The sequence below is a fragment of the Phodopus roborovskii genome, unplaced genomic scaffold, assembly GCF_943737965.1.
Source record: "Phodopus roborovskii unplaced genomic scaffold, PHOROB, whole genome shotgun sequence".
Taxonomy (NCBI): Eukaryota; Metazoa; Chordata; class Mammalia; order Rodentia; family Cricetidae; genus Phodopus; species Phodopus roborovskii.
The window spans coordinates 377,964-397,500 of NW_026126636.1; the positions used below are offsets into that span (position 1 = coordinate 377,964).

General features: G+C 37.3%; 1 protein-coding gene across 1 annotated transcript in view; it reads left to right on the top strand.

Annotated features, from left to right (window-relative positions):
• The window catches only part of Uri1 (URI1 prefoldin like chaperone), a 51,066-nt gene that overhangs the window by 18,113 nt on the left and 13,416 nt on the right, over nucleotides 1–19,537 (top strand). The window contains exons 2-4 of the mRNA XM_051206921.1: nucleotides 551–585; nucleotides 11,651–11,729; nucleotides 12,663–12,798. Coding sequence (XP_051062878.1) covers nucleotides 551–585; nucleotides 11,651–11,729; nucleotides 12,663–12,798 — 250 coding nt within the window. The remainder of the gene's footprint in view (nucleotides 1–550; nucleotides 586–11,650; nucleotides 11,730–12,662; nucleotides 12,799–19,537) is intronic.

The following is a 19,537-nucleotide window of genomic DNA, read 5'->3' on the forward strand; positions in this document are numbered from 1 at the left end:
GGGGAATGAGCTGTTCAGAACATCCCTTTGTCCCAAGTATTTCTTCTTGAAAACAGTAGAAAAATGAATTCATTTTTAATACATCAGAATAAAAATCACAGGTGGAAACATTTAGAGATAATGCTGACAAAATAAAATATTTTCGCTACTGTTTTTTTTTTTTTTCCTGAAATGTGGGTGTTACATTGATTTCTTGTTATTTATAATATTTGTATTTTAGGAAATATGTAACATTAAAAATGTTCTGTAGATTGTACAAATGCTAGTTATCTTATATTGTGTGTCACTTAGTAGTTATGAAGCAGGTTTTATATGAAAGTCTGAATTGGAAAGCTGTGATTTGTTTTGCAGTTATCAGCCTGTGTTAGAGGGCTATGATAAAGTGCATTGCTTAAAAACTAACATCCCCATCTCTGTTCCTTTGACAAATAAAAATGTACACAGAGGTGTTAGTAAATCTGTAAAGACACTGTGTAGTTTTCTGATGGTGATTTTCTATCTCTGTATATAGTCCTGTTTTTTCATGAGTAGTTGTCTGTTTTCATGACAGGTGGTCACTAACTGCCAAGAGAAAATCCAGCATTGGTGAGTGAAAGATGCTTTTATTACAATTCTGAAATATGGAGGGAGTTCCCTACTTGTATTTAAATAATGATGTGCACTGGGGTATGCGTGAGTGTGTGCATGTGTGTGTTTGTATGCATGTATGTATGTGAGAAAGAGATAGAGCAGTAATTGAATTCTAGTGATCTCCATTTTGAATGCCTTTGATACTAATTCACCTTGTCTTTAACCCTTCTCAGAGTTACACATTTGCCAATTTTCTAAAGTTTTGTCACCATCTGTGTTGGTTCTAATCCTTCCTTTTCACTTAAAGAAATTGGATAATATTAATCTCATTTTGAAGTAGAAACTGAGACTTTTTTAAAATTAATTTTTTTATTTTTATTTTACATATCCATCCCAGTTCTCCCTCCTTCCTTCCTTCCTTCCTTCCTTCCTTCCTTCCTTCCTTCCTTCCTTCCTTCCCTCCCTCCCTTCCTCCCTCCCTCTCCCTCCCAAGATATTCTTTTTTAAACTTTGTTTTGTGGATATTTTTTAATGTTTGTAGTAGAAAATAATTGGAATCAGTTGTTTAAAAAATAATATTGGAAATAGGGCATAGATAGATTTTTCCCAAGTTTGTAAAAGCTATTAATATGCATTTTAGAGCCTGCTTTATGGCCTGTACTTTTTTTTAGAGAGAAAGAAAGCATGTCTATTTTGATGTGCTAATCTATAGTTAATAGAACATTGCCTGGTAAATAATGTGCTTTCTATTCTATTGCTTCTGAGGAAAACGCTCAATTTAATGGTGAATAAAATCTTATATTAGGAGTTGTCATGAGGTATGGCTGTTGATCTTACAGATATCAAATTACAGTCTATCCATGCTGTGTTTACGAAGATTTTACTGAGAGAACAACAGGAGCTGTCTTGATTATTGTCTGCAGGGTTATTGCGAAATCATCGTAACTGCCCCTTTAGTGGTGAGATTAAACCTTCGGTTATACACCATCAAGCATATAATATTTTAAATTTATTTTAAAAGGCTTTTTCTTCATGCCTGAGAGATCGCCAAGGAAATAATTTATAGTTAGTGTATATCAAATGTTTTTGGTTTAAATGCACGTAGGCTGCAAGCAATGGATAAGAGTGAAGATCAGTGCAATCTGTACCATCATCGTCTTATTCAATTTGGATTATTGGTGTGCGGAAACCAATCTGAAACTAATAATACCCACTTTATAAATAAAAATCCAGGACTTCATTAATTTTCAATAAATGCAGCGTTGTAATTGCATCCACTGGTGGTATAGGTCTGTCAACATTTCCATAATGGACCGTTCATTTTGTACTGTGCATTCATTTCAGCTAAAATTGGAGGTGTGTGCAAACTCTTGGCCAGAGAAGGGTTTTCTTTTGTAGATTTGGCCATAGTGACTTATTCGTGAGTAACTGTTAGAGGAAGTTTCATTCCTTGGACGTGTGTGTCTTGTTTTTGGTAAAGGGTTCAGAAATAAGTGGATGTATTCACTCAGAACAGACTCCAGCATACATGTAGCTGGAATTAACATCTTGCTTTCAGGTAGTTTAGTAAAATCCTTCCTGTGGTGGAGAGTTCTTGAGGACAAGAGTCCATGTACTCTTTCCTTCTGTGATTGGCACAGAATAGTTCCTTAATGAATGTGAATGAATGAAGTCTGGTTTTATCTACACTGTTTTATTTACAAACAGCACTGCAGTGCACAAGCCTGGAGAGTAGTGACACTTAGGTCAGAGCAGGCTCATAGAGCCTCAGTTTCACTCAGGTGTACTAACGGCCTCCGAACTACAGAAGACTGGCAAATTTACCTACACAGTACTTTAAAGTTTATTGTACCTTGTCTGTATGTTAAAGATTACAATTCTTTTTCCTTCATTAATTTTTTTTTCTGCTCTGAATTGCTTCTGATTTAGGAAACAGTATTTTATTTGCCTATGTATAATATAGGCAAAAAATGTTGCTAGAATCTAGCTGACCAGTGAATTTTGAACTCATTTAATATGTTCAGAAATTAAAACAAAAATGTTCACTTTGCTACCAAAGTCAGGCAAGAGGGATCCAGAGGTTGTGGCATTGTGTTATCATTACATCTCATACATTCAGGCAGAGAAGACCTTCTTGCCTTGGGCAAGGCTGAGCTAAAGACCCAGCCACAGAGGTTTCTAGTAGGACACTAAACAGAGAAATCCAAGCAATTTTTTTGCAATTTGCTGACATACCAAACAAACAGAGAAAGCCCCCCCCCCCCCCCCCCGGCATAATTTCTCTGTATTGTTTTGGAGACTGTCCTGGAAGACCTCTGTAGACCAAGCTGGCCTCAAACTCACACAGGTCCGCCTACCTCTGCCTCCCTAGTGCTGGGATTAAAGGCTTGTGACACCCAACGCCCCCTTGAGGAAGCCATTCTTAAACATGCATTAAAATCAGTTTTTAAAAGCATATTGCTTTTAATTTTTTGGCTTGTGGCATTAGTCAGTCTAAAGTGCAGTTTAGGTAACTATGTCCTCATCTGCGTGGGTATCTGCTAATGTAATAAGCAGAGCAAAATAAATGACCCTTTTGCTAGTAGTGTTGATGTCTAATTTACATGGATTCTTTTATTTAGAAACAAAAATATTTTAGGCTTTGAAATTCTCTTTTTAAAATGTTGGACAAAAAGTAAAAGTATTTGCAGAAAAATAGGAGTGAAAGTAGTTTGGGACCATTTTAGGACCTACTGAGAAAATTAAATTCCAGGACTCTGGTGAACTAAGAAATTAATAATATTTGTCAGTTAAGATCAAATAAAAAGGGAAATGTTTGGATCTAGTAGGTAAGAACTGTATAGAATTCTGCTAGTACTAATAGTCGTCCGTCCGTCCGTCCGTCCATCCATCCGTCCCTCCCTCCCTCCTTCTCATCTCTGTTTTGGTTTTTTCAAGACAGGGTTTCTCTGTATTACTTTGGAGGCTGTCCTGAAACTTGCACTGTAGACCAACCAGCGTGGCCTTGAACTGACAGATCCATCTGCCTGCTTCTGCCTCCTAAGTGCTGGGATTAGTGGTGCGCACCACCACCGCTAGCTAATAGTGATTTTCAATTTGACCAAGATTTAAATTTTTTTTTTTAATTAATTAATACAACTTTTTAAGCCACGAAGTGCACAGAGGTCTTGTTTATATCCGTCAGTTGTATGCAATGGAGGTGTAGGAAATGGCTTCCTTGGGGGCTGGGGAGAGATTTTACAGTGGTTAGAGCACATGCTGCTCTTGCAAAGGACCCAGGTTGTTTCCACCACTTACACCAGGAACCTGAAACCCATAACTCTAGTTCCAGGACAGCCAGTGCCCTTGGCCTTCTTGGGCACCTGCACTCACATGCACACCTACCATACATATAATTTAAGAGAAAAAATACCTTATTTCCTTTAAGGCTTGTAAGGATTTTAGGTAGAGAAGCTATCTAGTATTAAATTACACAAAAAGCCAGCTTAAATGAAAATACAGTATTTTATTTGTGCATGTGTTTAATATTATTGCAAAGAGTAGCTTAATGTTTGAACTTGAAAACACTTGAACATGTGAGTTTTAAGAGAGAAATTGCAAAACAAATGCTTGATATTTGTTACTTTTTAAAAAAGAAAACTGGATAACAACTATTTGGGGAAACTAGTTTCTGTTAAAGTTTACGGTCATAGTATTTAGTGGGGAATAGAAACATACGTGAATAGGCAAACTCATAAGTCTTTCTAAGAACTTCTCTTTATTGGGGCTGGAAATATGACTCAGCAGTTAAGAATACTGGCTGTTCTTCCAGAGGACCCAGGTTCAATTCTCAGCACCCACGTGACTCCAGTTTTTGGGGAACTGATACCTTCATATCATTGCATGTAAAATAAAGTTAAATTTTTAAAAAGCTCCTTTTTACTATTTGGAAAGGGGAAAATAGATACATGTTTATGTTTGTATTTTATGTACACACATATATACATACAGATGTGGGAAGCATATCTGTCTGATGTTGTTGAGGGAACAGTCTGCCCCATAAATACCACCCCCAGCCCCCAGTTTTGGAGACAGGGTCTTATCCTGTATCCCGAGGTGGAGAGGAACTTGCTATGGAGTCCAGGCTGCTCTGAGTCCCAGTCATCCTCCTGCCTCAGCTTCTTAAGTGCTAAGATTCCAAGTGTAAGCCATCACTGAATATTTGTTCCTAACAATTCCTACAATCTTCATGTGTGTGTATATGAAATTTATTTTATGTAGTCTCCTTACATGTAGAAATAACTTATTCACTACAGTGGCTTCATTATTCAGTGTGTGGTGAATTGGGAAGCTAATTTTTCAGAGTTCTATTTAATAGACTATGTTTTTGGTCACTATTTTGTATGGAATCTTCCGGGTTTTTTTTTTTTTTCTTTCTTTTTTCCCACCTTTTCCCAGCCCCTCCAGTAAAGCAGTCACAAAATTGTCTGGACATTTCACCTGCTTTTGCTGTTGGAGTTGGGCAGTTACCACTGAATGGCTCCCAACAGATGATGGAAGGAAGAGTAGGTACAGTGGGTACAGATCCCTTTCTGTTTTTCTAGGTTCCTTTGTTGTTGTTGTTGTTTTTGTCATTATCAAACACTGCCTCCCCTAGATTGGGAGTTTTTTGTATGTAATATTTTAGAGCAAATTGTTCAGAGTCTACATTTATGTATGAGTGCCATCTGCCTGGTGCCTTTGAAGGCCAAAAAAAGGACTTGGGTTCCAGGTGGTTGGGGGTTACTTGACATGGATGCTGGGAACTGGACCTGGGGCCTCTGCAAGAGCAGTAAGTGCTCTTAGCCAGTGAGCCATCTGATGTAGCTCCCCTAGCCTGAATTAGTTTTTAAATTATTATTAGTTTTTATAGAAAGGTTGTAATACAATAGTAAAGATAATTTTTCTTATAATTGAAACTAATTTTCCCCCAGTATTTTAAAAACATTTTATTATTTTAAGCTTAGTGTATTTGTGCTATGGAGGTCAAGTTACAGATTTTTACTCTCTCTTTTTTTTCCTCTCTCTTTTAGTTTTTCAAGACAGGGTTTCTCTTGTGTAGCTTTGGATGTTGTTCTGGAATTTGCTCTGTATCCCAGGCTGACCTCAAACTCAGAGCTCTGCCTGCTTCTGCCTCCTGAGTGCAGGGATTAAAGGCATGTGCCATCACCACCTGGCTGATTTATTTTTCTAATAACTCACATGAACTCATAGCCAAATTGTGAGGCTGACACAATTATTTTTATTCACTTTTGAGTTAAGGTAATTTTGAGGATTTTAAATACTTAGTAGATTAAGAACCAATATTGCCTTCCCTTTTAAACTCTTTATAAGAGCTTTGACCTGTGGGAGTATGAGAAAGTCTCTGTAAACTTTGGAAAATGAGTTCTTCTCAGTTTGCCATAGGACTAGCAGCCTAAGTCACCACCCCAGGCTGGCCAAAAACAATCACTGTTTCCTAAAGTTGACTTTGGAAGTATAGAAAACCTAAGTTGATATGGCAAAGGCTATAAATTATGGAGATTTAAGTAGAAGCTGGTACAATCATTCAAAGATGGAGAGATAAACTCCCCTCTTTTCTGATAGGATTCCTCCCTTTAACTTACAACAGGAGCATGCATCAGTTATAGGAAATTAGGGAAATGAACAAGGGCATACAAGTTACTTGTAAATTTATCACGTAAACTTAGCTGAACTTGGAAACCTAGGGATTTCTTTCAAAGACCAGTATGCTTTTGTGTAATTTTAGAGCTCCCCCTCCCACTTTTAATTTATTTTTGATTATTTTTAGAGCAAAACATTAATTATAAATGAGGAAACAGGCACTTAGGATAACTGACAAATCTGATGTCACAAGTCCATGTGATTGGCTGTAGAGAGGACATGGGAACACATTGTCCCTTCCAGCTTAACTGTGTGTCCCTTGTGTTGTAGCCACTGTGCAGGGTTAAATGAAAGAAATCTATTGGATCTGCTGCTCAGTAATTTTGTTAAGCTGATGTAAAACTACAGGTTGTCTTTTTTATATTTATTTTTAATGTTTTCTGTGACTAATAAAATAGGCGGTACATGTGTTAAGTTATCAATATTTTCTGATAAAGTGAGCTCTGAGGTGCTTAGAGCTGTGATGCATTATAAAAAGGAATATGTCTCCATTTTGTCTTAAAATTTTTTGGTAGATTTTAATTTTGAATTAAGTCACATTTTGCTGTGAGTACTTGGGAAAAAAATGTGACAATGCTATTTCATACAAATACATTTAAATTGTGAGTGAGGAGCATTTCTTTCCCCAGCAGTTCATAGAAAGGATTGTTCCCTTTTTTCAAGAATGTTCATATTTTGTCATGTAACTCAAAAACTTTCTTAGACTTAAAAGGATACTGAAGAAAGGTGTCATTTCTTGCTATAGCAATGAGAGAGAATCTCTCTGCCTCAACTGAACTTTTCTTTACTTTCTTAATTCTAGAGGTTACCCAAGGACCAAGCTAGTGGAGCTTTAAGGCCTGCTAGATTTGAGTGATGGCCTCTGTGATGTGGTGGATCCAAGGCTCTGTTGGAGAAGAGTGGGTTAATATCTAGTGGCTTGGATCGAAAGTAGGCTTTCTTAGATATTTGTACGATACTTCTAAAGTGGTGATAATGAACTAAAAATAGCTGCTTTTGACTCCTGTACAGTTCAGAAGCTTTGGGTTTTAATGTTTCTTAGAAACAACTCTTGCTATGGCTAATAACATGTTTGCACTAATGTAAAGCCCTTTCCTTTTAAGCATATCATAGTGTTTTCTGCTTTTTTGTTTGTTTAGCAGGTTAGGTAAAGGAGAAGAGAATGATGGGAGACTTCCTCCTAGGAGACAGTTTAGTGTTAGTATTTTCTGCCAGTATGCCTTCTGACTTAAGTACAATAGGGAGATTCTGTTCTTGTAAGCAGAGATTTAGTTTCATCGCTTTAAAGATGGAGATGAGAGCTGTCACTTGTTTGGAACAAGGGACGTAGAGCTTACTTTATCTTTACAAAAGTATTTTTCTCATAAGAAAAAGATTAAATGTGTAGACTATTTTTTCATGCTCTCCTGTACCCCTTTAAATAATCTGTTAGAGAAATCTTCGCCTGCACAGAACAGTTGGACTGAACCTTGATTATATACCATCTATGTCTTACTCATTAATCCGTTCCTTTCTGAGGCATTTCAGAGCAAGTCATTGGCATACTTCACCTTTAAATACTTTCACACACACCTCATTTAGCTTGCTCTCTCAGACTTGTTACATTTCTATGAAAATAAATATTTCCCATAGGATCTGTCCTGATCTTAATGCTTTAAGGTTAGAGCTATTTATAGATGTGTTCAATGCCTTCATTGCTGCTGCCTTTTTAAAACCAAAGGTGCTTCTCAGAGGTATGTAGACATGGCCAGTGAGGTTCAAAAGGAGTTTGCTTTTTATATGCCATTCAGTTGAGCTATAGTTCTTACTTATATGAGGAATGTTGCATAAAGCTATTTGGTATGAAGTAAGGCTTTTTGAATAAAACTTTAAAGTTAAGAATTGAAGGCTGTAAGCTTGGTGGCACAGACTATTCATTCTAGCTGCTCTGGGTGAGGTAGGAGGATGGCAGGTTCAAGGTCAGCCTGGGCAACTTAGTGAGATCCTGTCTCAAATAAAAACAAAACAAAACAAAACAAAAACACCAAAAAACCCCAAAAAATCAGTGGTAGAGCCTTTGCTTAGCATGCATAAGGCCCTAAGTTCAGTCTGTAATACCAGGAAAAAGAGTGTGGTGGGACTGAATGCAGTCTGTGTTAAATATGCTAGCGACAAACATGGGAGTAAATGGATTTGAGAGGCTTGAAGAAAAAGGGCTTTAGAGAGTTATCTCTTGGTTGCTATATTTTAGTAAGACTATAGCACCTAAAATTTATGTTTCCAAGTAATAAAGTTGAAAGAGATCTATTAACATTTGTGGTGAAAATATTAACCTTGTCTAATCTTAAACATTAATTCTTAAGAGAACTTGTATTGGGGCTTGAGAGATGGCTCAGTGGTTTAGAACACTTGTTTTTGTAGAGGACTCAGGCTCAATTCCTGGCACACACATGGTGACTCACAACTATTTATAACTAATTGCAAGGGATCCAATGTCCTCTTCTGACTTCTGAGGTTACCAGACATGCATGTAGTATACAAATGTACATTAGGCAAATACTCATAAAAATAAAAATTTAAATCCAGGTGTGGTGGCTTATGCCTTTAATCCCAGCACTCAGAAGGTAGAAGGCAGAGTTCAATGCCAGAGTGGTCTACAAAGTGTTTCAGGCTAGCCAGAGCTATTCAGAGAAACCCCATCTTGAAGGAAAAAACAGTCAACTTGTATTTTTATGGCTCAGCATTTAAGAGCCCATACTATTCTTGCAGAAGACTTGAGTTCAGCTCCCAAAACACATAACCACTTGTAACTCTAGCCCTAGTGAATCTTACTCCCTCTCCTGTCCTCCTTGGGTACTGCATATGTTGTAGGCAAATAATCCTACAATTAAAAAAAAAAAATTAAATAAATAAAAATAGTATATAGGTGTTTATATGTACACACACACAGACATACACACACATACATGTACTTTGCTGCTGCTTTTGAGGTTTAGCTTGTGTATTAGAGGGCTTTGGAGATCACGTTTTGTTTAAGTGCTTGGTCCTGGACATTTTGACCAGAATGGTCTTCAGGAATTTCATTAAGATACATAGCTAGCTTACCTTCAAAAAGTGTTTCCACATTACTATAATTTAAATCATCTTCCACTTTCTTTTTTAGAAAATAACTCAAAATGTAGAAATAGCAACTCTAATCTAAAACTATTCTCTATTTTGTCCACATTTTGTTCTAGAATTATTAATGAAGGTTAAAGCTGAGTGTTCATTTTGAAATACTGATTGCTGACATTACCTTGGTTGAACTATTCTCTGAGGGCACATGAAATTTCTTTTCTTAAGTCCCCTTTTCTAGGTGTGATTACCATTGTAAGACATGCCGAATGCTGACTTTAATTGGCCCTAATCAGAAGCATTAGATAGTGGATGGATAGTCCTTGAGCTTTTACAGTCTCAGTCTAAATCACAGAGGCTGTTAGTATTCCATAGATTAATGAGTGTCTGTGATACGTTGGCACTGTATCATATCATCTTGTTTATTGCTCATATTGACCCTGTCTCCAAAACCTTTGAATGGTGGCATTCAGTTGTCCTGTCATCTTTCAGTAAGTCACAATATCCAATTGAATCCAATGACTAAGTTAAGTGGAATCTTATCCTATTATTTAATAATAATCTTTTCTGAAAATTATGCTTTAATGCTCTTGAACCTGTGAACAAGCATTTTTCCAGTTTTAGCATGGAAGAAAAATTAAGGCTAAGGTTCATTTATGTAAGTAAAGTAGGAGAGCTGGGAGTCACTCTTTAGATTGACCTTAAAGCCATGGCCCCTCTGTGTCTTGGTCCTGGCCCTGTATATAGTCCTATACATGAAGGCTTTTGCCATTTTTGTTCATATAAAAATGTACCCAGAGGAATAATCGGGTCTAGGAAGATGATTGTCAGTAAAGTGCTTGCTGTACAAGCAAGAGGATCTGAGTTCTGATCCCCAGCACCACATAGGAAAGAAGGTTGTGTTCCCATAACCCCAGTGCTGGGGAGACAGACAGGAAGATGCCTGGAGCTTTCTAGCCAGACATTCTAGCTGAATTGTTAAGACCCTGTCTCAAAAGTGAGGTAGAAAATGATTGTAGAAGACATGCAGTGGTGATCGCCAGCTTACACATGTGCCTATGCACCCCCTCACACATACATGCACAAGAGAAATACCAAGGCAGACATTCTGTGTTTGTTTATAGATAAGAGTTTTTGGGAGAGTTCATAGACAGTACTTGAACTTTGGAAAAGGAAATTTTGTGTGAGAGAGTAAGATGAAGAGCTAGATAGCTGGGTGTCTGCTTGGACAGACACAGGAGATCGGGCTCTCTCCAGTATTGGCTTTCTGTTATTTTATATAAGAGAAAAATGTTGAGTGACATTCCTGTAGGAGTGTTTTCAGGATAAATAACAACACGTGTGAAATTCTCTGAGATCTTAAGACTTGAGTGGATAATTTTTATTATGCTACTACTGCTTAGTGGAGCTAAGGAGTAAACTGATGCCAATTCCATGGCTTGTAGTAGAGTCATTTTTATATGATGGTTACCTACATGACACTTAGGATAAATTTTAGTCTGACAGTATGTTATTTAAATTACTTGCTGACTTGGTGAGCTTACTGGTTTTGTTATCTTTAAACAGAATAGTTCAATGCTTTATATTTTTTTGTGTAGCCTCCATCCTAGCAAAGAGTCTTTAGGAAACTTGGTCTCCAAAGAAGTGTCATCTCAGCACAGGCTCAGGCTTAGGAAGAGGGGTGGTTGATACTCAGTAGGTTGAAGCCCTGTGGAGGAACAGTTTGCACACATATACATCGAGTCAGAAGCTCATGTAATCTAGGGGTTGGCTTTGAACTCACTATGTAGCCAAGAAAGACTCCTGATCCTCCTGTCTCTTATTCCCTAGGTTGGGGTCAGAGGCATGTGCTACCATGCCTGCTAATAGCTGTTTTCATACATCATGAAACAGATTTCAGACACTAGTTGAAATGCTTTCTGCATTACTGCTGCCTAATTTGTTTTCTGCCCTTGGTCAGATACCCTGCCTTTTTCACATTTGTATGACTCGTTGAGAAGTTGATCACACCAGTGATGAGGACGGAAGTCCCTGGTACCATCTTGTGTGTGTTTATTCACTCAGAAGCTGTATGACCGTTTTCTCAGTTCCAGTTCCTGGCTCCCTCTAAACATAGCCCCTTCTTTGCATTTACTTACTTCTTCCATTTTATTTAGACTAGGCCATCTTCTACCTTAAGAAGCAAATTGTTAAGATGTGAGTGTTGTGTTTTGGAATGAGTTTTAATTTCTGAGTGAATTTATGGGAGAAGAATGCCATTGCTGGCTTCCTGAACTCATTTTGTGTTTGGTGTCTTCCTCACCAGGGAGAAAGTAGACAGTGACTATAGTGCTCTTCAAGAGAGACTGAGGACCTTGCCTGACAAGTTGTCTTACGACGTCATGGTATGCTTTCTGTATTCCTTTTAGAGTCACATGTTGTTTGCTGTAGACAGTCTAATGACAAAATGATAGGATATCCCCCTGTGGTGTATGTCAGTCAGTTCACAAACTGTCAGCTGATACACTGTCAGGGGTGACTCCATAGTAAGGGAAGTTTGCTTTGTTAGGCCTTAAAGCAAAAATAATGCAATAATTTGTGCATAATTATTATAATAAAATGGCATACTAGCAAAAATCTGACATGTTTGACATGCAAATACATTTATATATAAACTTTAGTTATGATAGGAATATGACATTCATTTATTTCCTGTTATCAAGCCACAATGCCTGGTAACTCACAGAATTAAAACCTACAACAGTGTTTTTTTTTTTTTTTTTTTTCCTTTCTTTCTTTCTTTTTTTTTTTTGTTTGTTTTTTTAAATGAGCGGTACTACTAGATCATTTTTGTGTGACCTTCCTCATGATATACATTCTGTCCCAAGCCTTTGGCTTAAGCCTCCATTGCATCACTGTGCTTCATGAGGATTTATTCTGTTGTACTAGATTAAGTGTGGGTAGGTAGATGGCAATACAACTGTTAATTCCTACCTTAAAAACAGTTTTAGTTATACTGACAATAGTTTTCATTACTATTTTAGTTTCACTTAGACTTTAGAACTAATGAAATGTATAAACATCCAGAGACAGCACTAATAGCTGTCATGGAAATATGCTATTATTTTCCCTGTTTTAACGAGGATTTATTGGCCTAAGATAATTTCCTATAAATTTTCCTGGTTAAATTTTAATATAATGCTAAGTTTTTGTGAAATTAACATTTTATTTTTCCCAGTGCATAGGTAAAAATTCAGTAATGTAGGGTTTCTCTTGCTAAGTATTTTTAAAATGTGTGTTTAAAATTTTTGCCTTTCTCTTTCTGTTTTAACCAATAGGTACCGTTTGGCCCTCTTGCCTTCATGCCAGGGAAACTTGTCCACACTAATGAAGTCACTGTTTTACTTGGGGACAACTGGTTTGCAAAGTGCTCAGCAAAGCAGGCTGTGGGTTTAGTTGAGCACCGGAAAGAACGTAGGTACCTCTTGTGAAGATGTTCTCTGTTGTGTGTGCGTCAGCTTGCAGGCTCCAGACCTGGGGACTGTGACCCATTGTCAGGATTTGCTAGTCCAGATTGCTCCTCTGGATTATAGGTAATCTAAGAAAAAGCAGTGTTTGAGAGTGGTGGATGGAGTGATGCGGGTTGCAGATACTTCCCACTTGCCATGTTTCCAAAGGTATGAAGTGTGAGCCACAGGCATTACATTGTTCTGTGGATAGACCTTGAGATAGGTGTTGGGGGACATTTTAACTTTTTATTTGATGTGTCTTGTTGCTTCATATGCTTCTACTTTTAATACTCTGGAGCCCAGGAGTAGTTTATTTTCTTTGTCATGAAATCAGAGAAATTCCTCTCTCTTAAGTCTTAAATGTGCTTTTGGTTTGTAGGAAATCTCATTTTTATTGTATTGAAGAGACCAGATGTGTACAGCTACCTTTTAGGTAGCTTGAGGTCTTGCCTCATCTTGAAAGGCCACTTTGTTTTTGCTTACCCAATTTCTTGTTCTATATACATACCTGGACACACACTTTTGAGATCTGGTTTGGTTGCATTTGACAGTTGTCTAATTTCTAATCTGTTCTTATATTTATAATAGTATATGTAAATTGATGTCATCTTGCTTTTAACCTTCTAGTAAATGTATGTTTGAAAATAAATTTTGGAGGACCCTCCTGTATAAGTGAGATCATACTAAATACAGCTAACTTTTCTTTTCTTTCTTTCTTTCTTTTTTTTCTTCTTCTTTTTGGTTTTTTGAGACAAAGTTTCTCTGTGGCTTTGGAAGCTGTCCTGGAACTAGCTTTTGTAGACCAGGCTGGCCTCAAACTCACAGAGAGCCTCCTGCTTCTGCCTCCGGATTTCTGGGTTTAAAGGCGTGTGCCACCACTGCCTGGTATAGCTAACTTCTATACAGCTGAAATAATTTTGTGTACCTAGAAGTGGGTATTAGTTGGAGAACTCATTTATTATTCTGTGAAATTCTGGAAACTATGGTTGGAGACTAATTGCAAATCATGTCTATGTTTGTAATTGGTATACATTTTGATCTTTTGTGACACTAACCAGAATTGTATTGTTGGTCCTGTATATAATTTCTGGCAGTGATTATTAATCTTTGGGTTTTGCTACATTAAAATTAGTCATATCCACCAGATAGGAGATGGTGGGCATGGCTCTTAGAAAGATGCCTTTCTCACTTGGAGCCCCTGCATGTTGACTGATGTCTGTGCATAGAGAGTCAGCCTGGAGTCTGGAAAAGTTTGTTCACTTTGATTCTCAAATCAGTGAAGTCTTCACTATCAGTTAAGGATTGATAGACTGGAGCTCTAGAGGAAAGAAACAGATTTGTTTTTTTGATAAATCACTTCCCAGTTCCATATAATTTTGGAAAGTGATTGAACATGTTGTTACAGATATTTATCTAATTGTCAGGGCATATATTTAACTGCATAGTGTTTAATAGGATAAGAGGATTCAGAGGTTTTTATCCACAGTTTTAAGGTAATTTATAATAGCTGAAGAAAATGTTTAGGTATATTGTTAAACTTGACATGTGCATGTGATCCAGTCCCTGGTGACTAATCTAGGTCCCTCTCACTGGAAACTTCCATCTCAACTAGGCTCTTAGCATGGGTGGTGGGTACAGTTTGCCCGGTTGGAGGTGTGGCTCTGGGACAGTGTGGTTTTCTTTTTCTCTGCAGTCTTACAATTAGATCATATCGATCTTAGCAACTTCCTTTTTCTTCCATATTTAAAATGAAAATACTCATCTTTTTCTTAATGGAATCCCTTTTGGATCCTCTTTGGTCTTTCCACTGTGTGGCATCACTATTTTTATGCTCTGAGCCATATGCTCAGAGTATGCTGTTCTGTGAAATATGACATGTATATTAATCTAATTAACTATTACCATTATGAGTGTACCTAGAACACACTGAAGTCAGGGTGCAGGACTATACCACATGCTTCCTCATGCTCACTTGTTTATTGGCTCACCCTATACTAGCTTCTGAGGCTTGGCAATCACTGATTTATTCTCCATTACTGTTAATTTGCATTTTCTTAGAATGTTTTGCAAATGGATTCCTGTCTCTTTGGAGAATGGCTTTCACTCGCTCTAATGCTTTATCCGAATTGTTGTTTTTATCAGAATTCTTCATTCAGTTTTGTTGCTGAGTAGCCTCCAGTATTCATGCATAGGTTTTCTTCTTAGTGCTTTGGAAGGGCACTTGGAGTAAGTATGAATGGAGTTGCTGTTGAATGCCATACATACCTAACACCTGCACACAGACAGCTCTTCCTTGTTGTGCTAGGTTCCATAGTGAATGTGTGTTCAGGTTTTCAGAAATGACCAGACTTTCCCAGAATGTTTCTGGGGGACAGAAGGAAACAGCAGATTCAGTATCTGCCCACCCTTTTCATCTCCACCTTTCCCTCTCTACTGGCAGTGGTGAGAGCTCCAGAGCTTTTGTGTCCTTCTAGGAGTTAGAGTCTCATCACCTTAGTGACTGGTGATGTTGAGAATTGATGGATGAATTCATTTGCAGTCTGTAACCTCTTACCTGGTGACATTTGTAACCACTTTAAAAAAATTGGGGTTGTACTTTTTTAATTTATTAAACATTTTTAGATTCATTTTTATTTGTCTAAGTGTTTTGATTGCATGCATGTCTTTATACCACATACTGGCCATTACCACAGAGGCCAGAAGAGGACATGGGATCTCCTGGAACTGGAGTTGGAGCTACCATGGGGGTGCTGGGAATCAAACCTGGTTACTCTGGAAGAATAGCAAGTGCTCTTAATCACTGAGTCATATCTCCACCACCCCCCAAGGGGTTGTGTTTTTCAGAAACTGAAAAGATTTTGAGAGTTTGTTGTACATGTCGAATATGTCTCTTGTTTAGAATACATGATGTGCTTGTGTTTTCTTTTGTCTAAATCTTGTCTTTGTTGTTGATGGTGCTTTGAAGTCCAGTTTGTTGCTTTTCTCTCTTATGGTCTGTCTTTGCTATCATATCTAAGAGCTCTTTACCTACCTTTTAGTACCTATAACTTTGCTCATGTTTTAAGTTAATTTTGCTTTAGGTGTTTGTCTTAAGTCAAGATTCACTTTTCTTATGAGTGTGCACAATTGTTTTAACATTTTATTTGAAAAATAACGTCCTTTCTCCACAATTGACTGTGTACCTTGTCAAAATGAATTAGTGACTTGAAGCCATAGGATGGTTAGAATAAAAAGATATAGTAACAAAAATGTGGAAAATTTAGAATCTTTGCATGCTACTGTTGAGAATGTAAACAGACATATATTAGAAAATTGGAAGTTTTCAAAAAATTGTAAGCATTGGATTACCATGGGGCTTAGCAGAGAGTATTGCATGCAAATGAAATAAAAATGTACAACCACATAAAAACACTTCAGATCTTGGTGGCAGCATTACCCATAGTAACCCAAAGTGTAAACGACTCAAATATCAGTGAAGAAGTAGATATAATGGGTTGTTTCCATGCAGTAGAATGCAGTTTTTGACATGTCTTGAAAGTATTAATGAAAAGTACTATGAAAGTATTATGAAAGAAATATGTCTTGAAAATATTATTCCAAGAGAAAGAAACCAGTTACACAGACCCTACTCCTTCCTGTGCAGTGTTTAGTATGACAAATACAAAATATAAAGTATAAAATAGAAAGTTAGTATAGCGATAGGAAGATATGAGGCAGAATGGGCAATGGATTGTGTAGGACCCTGGATGTGAAAGTAAATATACATGTGTAATGATGCCTAGGCATATGCAAAAACCCCTTAAGTTTTACATTTAAGTGGATAAATTATGGTATTTAAATTGTACCTCAGTAAAGTGAAGTATTGGTTATTGGCTCTCTTTGTATAGTTCATTTTTCTAGACCATCTGTTTGTTTCTTTGGTCTGTATCCATCCCTGTTTCAGGTACTGTAGCTTTATAATGTGTCATAAAATTAAGCACTGTGAGTCAGCTTGTGTGCTTCTAGGATCCGAACCCAAGACTTCATAAGCTCTAGTTTGTTCTTTCTGAAACTTGATTAGGTTGTTTCAGTTCCTTTGCCTTTCCATCTACATTTTAGAAACAGCTTGTTTCTGTCTTTAACAAATCCTGGGTATGTTGGCCTGGAATTGCCCTGAGTCTATAGTTTAGGAAGAATTGACATCTTAACTATATTATGTCTTCCAAGTTTGTATACTGTACTTGTATTTAGGACGTCTTTGACTTTTTAAAGACTGTTCAGTTCATGTTGTACCATATGACCTATAAGCCCTTGTCAGTTTTGTGAAATTCTTTGAAATAAATGCCCTGGGACTTTGGACATAGCCATGTGTCTTTGTGAAAAGTGACATGTTTTAGCTCATTTTCTTGCCTTACGGCCCTGGCTAGGACTTTTGAGTATGGACTGGCTAAGAGTGGGCATCCTGGCCTTGTTATTTTTCCATCAAGGAAGGCATTTGGTCTTTAACTGCAAGATTGCAAGATGTTGTGTTGCTTGTAGGCCTTTTTAAAAATTAGTACTATCTACCATATTAAGGAAGTTTATTTCTAATTTGTGAAAATTCAAAAAAATAATGAATAGCTCGTGAATCTTTTTTTTTTTTTTGGTTTTTTGAGACAGGGTTTCTCTGTGTAGCTTTGGAGCCTGTCCTGGAACTAGCTTTTGTAGACCAGGCTGGACTTGAACTCATGCAGATTTGCCTGCCTCTGCCTCCCAAGTGCTGGGATTAAAGGCATGCGCCACCACTGCCTGGCTTAGATTTTGAGTCTTGTGATGCTCTTTCTGCTTACGTTAATGTGCTCTTGTGTTCAGTTTCTTAGTGCGATATGTTATATTGATTGATCTTCTTTCTCTGAATGATCCATATTTTTGATCATGGTATATTATTTTTGTATATTGCTATGTTTTGCTATAGATTTGTCCATCTATGTTTTTGTAAGATATAGCATGGGATTGATGCTGTAAACATTTGGTAACATTTACCAATAATGCCACCTGAAAGGCAGAAGGCAGTTGTCTACTAAAATTGTTTACTAGGTATTACACTACTTAGACTACCATTTTCTCCAGGGAGAGTGTGATATTCTGACTCTTAAAGAATTGTTTAGTTTTACCTAAGTTCTTAAATTTGTCTAATAGAATTGTTTATAGCATTAAGAGCTCATTTCTTTGTGGTGATATCTTGTTTGTACTCTTAACATATAAAGCTTGAACTCGTGCTGCATTTCTTTTAAATGTATTTGGGGTGACAGTTCTTTTTAACCTTGTCTTGGTCTTTTGTGTAGCTAAATGTAGTGGTCCTCAAATGGTCAGGTAGGAGACTGATGGTGTGTCAGTAGACACTTTCTGTCACAGGTAGGTTTTAAGTGCCATTGATACCCAGTGTATAGAAGCTAATAGTTTCTAACTATGCTAAGTTCCCAAAGCATTATTACTGGTGAGGCTGAAGGGCATATTGATCTTGGTGATCTCAGGACCCAGCCTTTGGCTTTAATGCTATGATCGTCTCCCCTTCACGTATTAAAATGTCCTCTTCTGCTATTCTTCTGGGTTACTTTATGGGCCTTTTATGATGCTTATTCTTGGCTGTTGGGGCTGTCATTTTGACTTTAGACACTGCTGTAGTGCTTCATCGTTTTGACACATTGTGTTTTCATTGTCAGTTGAGTAAATTTTCTTAACTCCTGGGGTGTGCTCAATGACTCACTAATCATTTGGGATGGGGAGGACAGGCTGTGACCTTTGTGCCATATCTGGTTGACCCCACTTTTGATGTATAAATGTAACCTAATTAATGAAAGAAGAATTGTGTGTGTGTGTGTGTGTGTGTGTGTGTGTGTGTATAATATGAGATAAAGACCAAATACAGCCCTTAAAATCTAAAGGGAAGTACATTCTAGCTTTTAGTAGGAAAAGTTTACTAATCCCAGAAGTGGAAATGCTTAATTTTAATTGCTGAGGGGCAGGCGGGCAGGTTCTGATGCTGATTTCTGTTCTTCCTGGTTATGGAATGTGTATGTGACGGGAGGTTTTAGGGTATAGTAGGACTGGTGTTATGACTAGGATATGCTCCACCTTTCTGAGTGCTTTGCCCTGGAGAAGAATGTTTGCTGTTATGCTACAAAAGCACCAGGCAAGTTGCAGTCACATGCGTAAGGGTGATGGTGTGCTGTTCTGTGCTGCTCATTTGTTCTGTTGAGTGTGGAGAGAAAAAGGGACTCCCACGGTAGTGGCTGTGGATCTGTCTTCCTCAGTCCTGTCAGTTTTTGTTTCATGCATTTTGATGCTTATTTTCAGATAGTTTAAGTACTGTGCTTTGCTGAACCACCCTTTCGTGGTTGTATAACTTTCCTGATTCTTTCTACATAGGTTTCTTGTTTAATGTTTGTTGGGTGTGGGTTTTCCAGTTTCTAACATCTATGCTAATTATAGCATAATAAAATGCATTTCTTGTACACAGCGTAGCACTTCCCTTTTTAACCCATTCTGACATTTTCTCTCAGTGTATTTGGACTGTTTGCATTTAATGTAATTATTAATCTATTTGGAATTAAGGCTTAGCATTTTTTTTTCTCTTTGCTTTTTGTTTTTTCCTCTTTGTTTCCTGTCCTCTTTTGGGTTACTTAATATTTGGTTTTGTTTGTGCATTCTCTCTATTATTGCCAATAGAAACTTGTTTCTTTTTA